Raw genomic sequence first — 8,985 nt, forward strand, 5'->3', positions numbered from 1 at the left:
AGTATTGCAAAAGAAAAGTGGGCTTTGGCACCCACAGGACCACGTTTTCTTCAAGGCTGTTAGAGCCTTAGCAGTCAGCTGCCAGTTTAGCTAATTCTGCTTAGTAGGAATACTTATTGAACTGCCCATTTCAACCAGGTGGAAAGCTTTGGTGGTACACTATAGCTTAAGGAACCTGGGATTAAACCCAAACACCTCAATTTTGCTAGTTTAAACTGTGGCTGCAACTTGGTTCTGCTGATACAGCAGTAGCATCATCTATTGAACAGACAGCTGCCTTTTTCCATTAGTAGTGCTACCCATGAACATTTGCAGCACCTTGGCTGCATGCAAGCTGCATAGGTGTTCAAACTATGGTATAAGGCAAGTTCCTTATGCAAGATTCCTCCATGCATCTCACATTTAAATATCCTTTAAATGTTGCATACAGCTGCCAAGAGAAGAAATGCAGTCTCAGGGGAATCAGTACATTTTTGTTTCAATGCTGGAGGTAGGATTCAGTTACTTACATACAAACTTCTGCTGTCACTTGAGGTTAGCACAAGAACCCCAAGAGCCCTGCAGCCTCAATGAGGCAGGATTCCAGATTGCTGACTGCAACCTTCTGGGGCAGCAGCAGGCAGCCACAAAACTCAGAGGCACTTTTTTGTGCTCCTACCCTCATACTTCCATAGTTATCTTTTACTGAAAGCAGTCCAGAAACCTACCGCTGGAGCACCCCCTTGCATTAGGCAACACACCTGCATGTTGGCTGATAGCAGCCCGTGACATGACCCTTCTGAACAGTTGCTTGATTGTAGTTCTTTGAGAAACACAGTCCTGTTGCTTTTTAATTCCTTTCCTCAGGACTCCTGGTCTAGCCTGCGCAGAACAACCATTCTCCTAGCAGGCTGTTCCAATGCAAGCTGGCCACACAGTTTCATCATTAAAATAAAGTAATTTATTTTCAACTCAAGTTTGTACGAACATTAATCAGAAACAACGTAATAAAAGACAACATGCACATAACATAAAACATGCTTGAGATCACTGAAAGAGAATACACTCCAAAACAACTCTGAAACAACAGTTACTCTTTGCAGTGAGAGTTTAACTATAACACACAACCCTTGCATGTAAACATTTGACACCAAGGTTGCAGGAAAAGTTGTGCACTAATTGCAAAACCCCAAAGTCTATCATGGAAATACTTATGCTTTAACCATCCTGTTTACTACTATTTATTTTGTACTCCTGGGCAGTGCCAGAACAGATGCTGAAGTTCTACATCTTGTAAAGAAAGTCAGTGTTTCATAGTCTGGAGCTGCCTCAAGGTTTCTCCATACTGAAAAGGATGGTTCAGTTACTTTTAACAACAAACCTGGAAGTTTTAATTGGCATCTTCTTCATTTCGTCTAACTAAGTTTCTCTAAACTTCTCACCTCCCCCAGAGCTTGGGTCCTTGTGTCAGATGAGGCAGCCAGTGCCCTCTTCAGCAGGACAATACAGAAGAGATCCAGTAAGCCCTGGGGAAGGGACAAAAATCCTACTAGCTTATACTCTTAAACCTGGGATAAGACAACAGAGTCCTTTACCAAACTGCCTGGCTCTACACCCAGAGAAATCTGCACTGTAGTGGTGCTCTGTTTATGAAGTGCTCGGGGACTATCATGTACAGATAAGTAAACTGTTCTCGCCATGAATTTGCAGGCTGCGACAAACCAACAGTCTCTCAGCAGAGACATGTAGAAAGGCAAGATCTAAACTAAGTGGGGACAGTCACAGAGACAGCCATCCTGAATGTCCTGACAGGCACAAGTGAGTTAGCAGCTTTGGAAACCAAAGTTTGATGTGAGGTATGGGCAATACTCTACCCCACTTCCTCCCTCTCCTCTGAACTGCTTCATGTACATGGGAGGGCAGCAGGCAAGGCATAGGCAGATGCTGACCCCTGCCCCTGGAGGAGCTGCTGGAAGCAACTGGATCAAATAATCTGAAATCAGATGATCTCATGTAGGATTTTGATGAGGGAGGAACGGATGCATATGAAGAACCTATTAGCAATTAGCTGCCTGAGGTAGCAACAGAAACAGGCAAGACAGCAGAGCTTGTGGGCTACAACAGGGTGTTTCTAGCAAAAATATGCTTAAGGACAGGGTTTTATTTAGCAAAGCTCAGCTGAAACATTAAGGGCAAGGGTCAGAGGTTGCCTGATGAAGATGCAGCAGAGGAAGGTGAGATTGGACAGCAAGCAGTCCTACCATCTCTGCTGCTCCTGGCTGTGGTATTGCACATTCCCCTCCATGAATGAAGTTTCATCTATCCACACACAAAACACCCTTGCCAAGGGTTGGCTATGAACAGGAGCCTTTAAACAGAAAACTAACCCAAGGCAGCAAGGTGCTGAGTCCCACCAATGGTTAAAACAGGAGGAGAGGAGGGGCAAGAGAAAGGAATAGAAACTGGATCCCTGAGTCAAGACCATAGAAACCCCAGAGAAAACAGAATGGAGTTAAAAAAAGTACTTAGGTCTAAGATTCATAACCACTCTGGGTCCCCAGGGGATGCCAAGGGGCCTCATACTGATCCTGTGCAGGAGAGCTCAAGAACGGTGTGATATTGTCAGGGGTGCTCTGGAAGCTGTAGGTGTCTTCTGACTCCAGGCTGACATAATCCACGTCTGCAGGATAGCTGTGATAGAAGTTCATCTGCTGGCTCAAGAAACCCATGGCTTGCTGGGTATTGCAGCTTGTTCCAGCTTTTCCGAAGAACCCCTCATCCTCCACAGCCATGAATGAGTACAAGCTCTGCCCGCTCCCATAAGTCTGGCCACTGCTGTAGGCTTGGTGCATGTTGGTCACAGCCTGAATGTTTCTGCTGGCACTAACAGGAAAGCCCTGGTGAAATGTGGGGGTTATATCCACGTAGGCAGCCTGACGAAACCCATTCTAGGAGAGACAGAGAAGGCTGGTCAGTAATGCAGAGCACCACAACAAATGTGCTCATGCTTTTCAATAGGTCCAACTTTCTCCCCAGCTCCCTCCCCCAGGCCATTCAATAGTGTCTTTTCCATACGCACTGCACTCACTAAAGACTAATAGCAGAGATTACAAGACCTTAGGTTAGTATTCTCCAAGTCAACATGTCTGGAAGTACCATGAGAGCTAGAAAACAACATGGCCTTGCTGGCCATCTTTGGCTATTTTGTTTTCCATCTTATCTCAGCTGGTAGATAGGTGGACTGGAAACAAAGCTCCTTCAGTGCCAGGTCAGGATTCAAATACATACCACTGTAAGCCCTTTTACAAGCAAGAAAAATGGCTTGGGCAAGTCCTGTGCACTGTTCAAGTTAACACTTCTCCCCACAGAGTGGGGAAGCATGTGAAGGGGGAATGCTCTTACCTGTGGTGGATACACCCCTTTTTCCACCCACTGGCTCTCCTTCTGGCAGCGTTTGAATTTCATCCGTTGATTCTGAAACCATGTTTTCACCTAGAAGTGATGGGGAAAGGACATGGGGCATTAGAAACTCATTCTCAGAGGGTACTACACATGCTAAAGATGTTTTGTCTTCTACCAAATGAGTTTCTGCTTGGTTTCTAATATTGTACATAACTTTAGCAGCCAACAGTATGCAGCAGGTAGCCACAGAATCACAGAGCTGGGACATGAACACACACTGCTACTCCTCAGATCACTATGGGATCTTCCGTAACATCAAAACCCCTACCTAAAGATAGGTCAAGACACCTGCAGAAACACAGCTTGTTACTGCAGCAGCATCTCACTGCTGAGCCAAGACCTATGCTGACTCAGGAGTGAGTGATTCCTTCAGTGAGACGCAGCAGCTGGTGGGGCAAGGACCCACTATCTAGGGAGGGTCCAGATGCTGCTGTGACTAAGATGGGCAACTTGCACAGTAGTGCAAGTTTCTGCCTTTTCATGATCGGAGACACTCTTGTGAGACCCCACTTGGAGCACTGTGTGCACTTCTGGTGTGCTCAACATAAGAAGGACATGGAGCTACTGTTGAAACAAGCCCAGAAGGAGGGCCACGAGGATGATCAGGGACTGGAGCACCTCCTGTATGAAGACAGGCTGAGAAAGTTGGAGCTGTTCAGCCTGGAGAAGAGAAGCTGCGTGGAGACCTCATAGCAGCCTTCCAGTACTTGAAGGGGGCCTAAAGAGATGCTGGGGAGGGACTCTCCATCAGGGACAATAGCAACAGGACAAAGGGCAAAGAGTTAAAACTAAAACAGTTCAGGGTTCGGGTTAGATATAAGGAAGAAGTTTTTTACTGTAAGGGTGGTGAGGCACAGGTTGCCCAAAGAAGTGATAAATTTTCCATCCCTGGCAGTGCTCAAGGCCAGGCTGGACAGAGCCTTCGGCAACATGGTCTGGTGTGAGGCGTCCCTGCCTATGGGCAGGGAGCTTGAAATTAGATAATGTTAAGGTCCTTTCCAACCCTCACCATTCTATGAGGACATGTCCATACAGAAACCCACATACAGAGCAAGGCTGCACAGAGTCACTTTCAAACGCTTGCACAGTGGGCGGATAACACTAGAACCAAGCATAAGTGGATGACTGAGTCTTAAGTTTTAACACCCTCCCCTGTCCCACATAAGCAACAGTATAAACAAGACCACGAAAGAAACTCACATCTGGGATCTAAGAAAAGAGGTGGGAAAAAAGGCACAACACCCCCCCCCCCCCCCCCCCCCCCGCCCCGCTTGCAAGGTCACTTCACAGCAGGGATGCAACTCAGCAGCTCAGAGGAAGATGCTCACCTGCTTGTAGGTGAGCTCCAGGACAGCAGCCAGCTCCCGGATCTGCTGGGGGCTGAGGTACATCTGGGTCTGGAACCGCTGGTGCAGGATTTGCAGCTGCTCCTGGGAGAAGGCTGTGCGGCTCTTGGCCTTCCTCACCACACCCTCACCTTCCCCCTTGACCTTCTGGGAAGAGGGATAGGGAGATGGTTGCTCTGCAGTGGGGCTGGTGGCAGAGTCGGGAGTGTATTGGATGAGTGTCCCAGAGCTGGAGGAAGCTGGAGAGACATCTGAGGAGGAAAGAACCGAACTGAGCAGGGTCAAAGACTCAACGACTTCGAAGTCCCCCTTCTCGGGTGAATTTAAGATTGAGGGTGCCCTTGGGGCCTGCTGGGGCTCCGCAGACACTGCAGCGTGGTAAAGTGGGCCCTGGCACCCGCTCGGCAGCGGCACCGAGACCCCGCTGTGCTCACACCTCTGGTGCCGTCTGGAAGCAGGGGCTGCTGGCAGCCGCGCCCGGCCTCCGCCCCCGCTTCCAGCGGGGCTGCCGGCGGAGCAGCGCCCTTCGCAGCCCCGTCGGGTCACCGGCGTCTTCCCCCCTCTTCCCCGCCCCGCCGAGGCAGAAGGGGCACAACCAACCCGCCCCCGAGGGAAGCCGGATCTCTCCCCGGGACCGGCCGGGCCGCGTACCTGGCTGGCTGGGCGTCTTCTCAGCCGCGGGGAAGGCGGTGGCGCCCGCCGCCGGGGCCGCCTCGGCCGGCACGCTGTCCATGCTTCCTGCGGAGGGCCAGTAGCAGTCCCCATACCTGACCGCGCCCGGGTAGGGCAGGTAGGGCGGCACGGCCAGGTGGGCATTCATGGCAGGGCTGGACCGGGACGGGACGCCCTGCCCGAGCAGGCGGTGAGCTGGCAATGTAGATTGCAGGCAGGTACCCCATTAGGTAGACAAGGGTGGGGGGATGCTTTATGTCCTCCCCATCCTGGCGTTGGGATAGTCATGGCCATTGTCATGTTAAAAGTCAGTTGATTGGAGGGGTGGGGCTTTGGGGATGCTCAGGGGGTGGGGGAGGGCTTGGACACCAGGGCCCCGCTTCCCAACTTGGCTTCTAAGTTCGGCCGTGGGGGTCAGGCCGCTGCTGCCAGCGCACCCCCCCCCTACGGGGGATGGGAGGAAGAGCCTCACTTCTCCCTCGGGGCCAAAAGGCCTGAGCAGCACCGCCTGGTGAGCTAGCCGGGGCCTGGCAGACACCCCCACCCCCCCCATTTAGCACTCTTTCACCCACCTCCGCCTCCTCACCTGTCCCCACCCAAAGGCAAAGAATGGAGGGGAACCCGGAGCCTGCCCCGGGGCATGCAGAGGCTCTGCGTGTCCGCATTGCGGATCGCAGCCACCACTGCAAACAGATAAACCCTCCACCTCCCAGCAAGACTGGGGGCAGGGGGGCCTGTGCTACAGAGTTGTGTCTGTACTGCGGGGAAGAGGGCACAAAGGAAGACAAAGTGCCTCTCCAGCGGTCAGCCCAAGGCTAAGACAGGTAGACCTGTTTTGCAGGGGCACAGAGAATTAGCACGTCACCTTTTCCAAGCTTCTTTTCTCATCTATCTAACTTTTTCCCCCCTTATTTATTTTTTTTTCTTATTTTGAACAGAGTGGTAGCTTTAAAAAAACAAATCATTTTTGCTATGCACCAGGAGGGAGGTGGGAATCACCCAGTCAGATTCCAAACGAAACAAGAGCAGTGCAGCTATAAAAAGAGCCCTAGAGATCCTTATAGATAATACACATTTGAAGCCAGGGCCTACAGGCTGCTGCAGGAAGATAACGCTTTCTCCCTTTCCCAGCTATTACCACTTCCTTTAAGGAAATGAAAAACTGGGAGGATTTCACAGCCCGGGAGTTACAAAACCTGAAAAACCACCTGCAAGACATACAAACGAGGGTGCACGACACATCAAGCAAATTCCCCACCTCCCCCAATGCAAGGGAACAGAACACAGCCACCTACCCGTATACAAAGGCAGGGAACTAGCTACCAAGCTGCTTGCAACAACAGAGAGGGACTTCCCTTGATTACTATATATCGCCTCCCCCTCTTGAGTCTCGATGAGGAACGAGCCCCAGCTGGTGCCCTGACACCGCCGCAAGGTATCGCTGCGGCGCTGCTGGCCTGGAGGGGTCCTTGCCCGGCCCAGTTTTCACCACCTCCTAATTAGCGGCCGTTTCGTTTCTCAGGATCCGAACAGGATCCAGGCAGAGAGACGATTAGGGACGCTGGGGAAAGGGCTTATAACTGGTGGAGAGGGGTGAAACACATTGCTTAGAACCAGAGCCCGCTTCTCGCCCCGAACCAAGGAGTGCCCGCAGCTCTGGGCGGTCCCGCTGCCCTCGCAACCCGGGGCTGCGGGTCTGTGGCAGTGCACCTGCCTGCGGCTGCACGCAGGGGAAGGGATTCCCCTTCGAACGCGAAGTCAAGGGTGCTGCCCCTCGTGGGGACACGCGTGCTCCCCGCGGGGGTTCTCCGAGTTCACGTAACCCAGCCCGTTGCGAACACGGAGACAACCGCAGGGTTGCAGGGGCGGCTGGGGAGGGGTGTGACTGTATCTGCAAACCAAAGCCGTCGCGGTTCGGAGGTCTCTGAGCAGTGACAGCCTCAGGAGCGTCCCGTGCCTGTCTCTGCCTGGCGGGGTGATTTTCCGGACAGTTACGGCGCCGTCGGTAGCTGCCCTCTCCCGCAGGCACTGCCCGCGACCCACTCGCGGCAGCGGGATTCCGTTTTGACGGCAGGAGTAGGAGCGCCTCCGCCAGCACATCCTCCTCCCTCGAGGAGCTGTGCGCGTTTGCAGACGCAGCAGAGCTAACTGCTCGTAGCTTGTAGTTTTCATTACAAGATTAATAGATCAGTTCTCATATATGGATCAGTTTTCACGTATAGGTCAGATTAGCACCCTGAGACAGATGTGATTTGTAGTGTGCACGGAGCTGATTTAATTTCCCCTCTCTGTTTTCTTTATGTATTTTTTCTCTTTGTTCATATTTTGATTTTCTCATCCCGCTTGTCTTCCATTCACTCTGGTTTTATGCTTTAACTACCAAATATCTTCTTTTCCATATATTCCTTTCCAGCAGTGATAAATTGCTTCCTCTCTGCAGCCATACCTTTAATCAGGTGATCAAACATTTTTTTTTTAGTGTCCTTGTGGGAGGAACAAGGCTTCTGTGAGTGTGTAAGACCATACCACCGAAAGTCAGAATTTATTTAGGAAAAGAAACCCAGTTATTTTCCCCAAAATAAGTGATACACATTCAAACATTTTGGGAAGGTAAATGCAGAAGTCATCCAGGCACAGAGGATGCTGTGGCAAGCACAATATGGACATTTGAGAGATTCCCCAGCTGCTAGGGCTGGGACATCAGCCCTGTGGCACCATCGGCCTGAAAACTGGATGTACTGCCATGAATGTCTAGAGCTGATGTGCCTTTGAAAAATACCTGTTGGGAATGACTCATAGAGAAGATGCAAGTATCCACTTGTGTTGCTTTTGGAGCTGTTTTCAGCTGGGAGAGCAGCACAGTTCAGATCTAGTCTAGTCCTGTTCTTCTCAACAGGGCCAAATAGCAGCTACAGTTTGGGCTTTTTTTGGAACAAGTTTGTGTCCCCCACTCCCTTCATACTGTGGCCACTCCCCTCTTTTGCATCTCTCAGTTCATTTTGTGCCTAATACTGTGGAGCATCAGCCATGTGAGTAGGCATAATTTGGCTCATTAAGTATGTGCAAGTGAATGTAGCCACTCACTGGGCTGAAATATGCTGTAACAAGCCTTTTCTGTAGCCCTTCAGCAGCGAAGCTGGAAGCTCACATCTAAAAGCAGTCTTGGCCCCTTGGCCTAAGCACAGGTGATACAGGACTGTGGCTAGAAGATGTTTTCATTCAGGAAGTGCTGCCTACAAGGGATTCCTCCTTAATGCCAGTAGGGTCACTACCTTCAGGGGGGCTGGAGCTTATCTTTACGCTGAAGTGATGCAAACACACTGGTTTACATAGACTGGAGCTGGGGAAGCAGCAGCTGGCTGACACTTTCAGTCCAGCTCTGGAGCTCAGACCACTAGGTCAGACATGTCATGTGCGTTTCCTCAAGGCATTGCTAAGCTCAGTTTCATCAGCAGGTCAATCATAGAGCCATAGAACCATAAAATCAACTTTGTTGGAAAAGAGCTTTAAGATCATCAAGTCCAAC

The 8,985-nt window shown here is 50.8% G+C and overlaps 1 protein-coding gene across 1 annotated transcript; it reads right to left on the bottom strand.

Moving 5' to 3' along the window:
• Positions 1 to 917: 917 nt before the first annotated feature.
• Positions 918 to 6,829, bottom strand: LOC136007173 (homeobox protein NANOG-like). Its single transcript, XM_065665090.1, has 5 exons — positions 6,755 to 6,829; positions 5,439 to 5,654; positions 4,770 to 5,038; positions 3,382 to 3,471; positions 918 to 2,927 (listed from the first exon to the last, which is right to left on the bottom strand). Exons 2-5 carry the CDS (start codon positions 5,605 to 5,607, stop codon positions 2,511 to 2,513), a joined length of 945 nt encoding a protein of 314 aa, XP_065521162.1. The 5' UTR covers positions 5,608 to 5,654; positions 6,755 to 6,829; the 3' UTR covers positions 918 to 2,510.
• Positions 6,830 to 8,985: the final 2,156 nt, after the last annotated feature.

This window comes from Lathamus discolor, chromosome 1, assembly GCF_037157495.1.
Source record: "Lathamus discolor isolate bLatDis1 chromosome 1, bLatDis1.hap1, whole genome shotgun sequence".
NCBI classification, from domain to species: domain Eukaryota; kingdom Metazoa; phylum Chordata; class Aves; order Psittaciformes; family Psittacidae; genus Lathamus; species Lathamus discolor.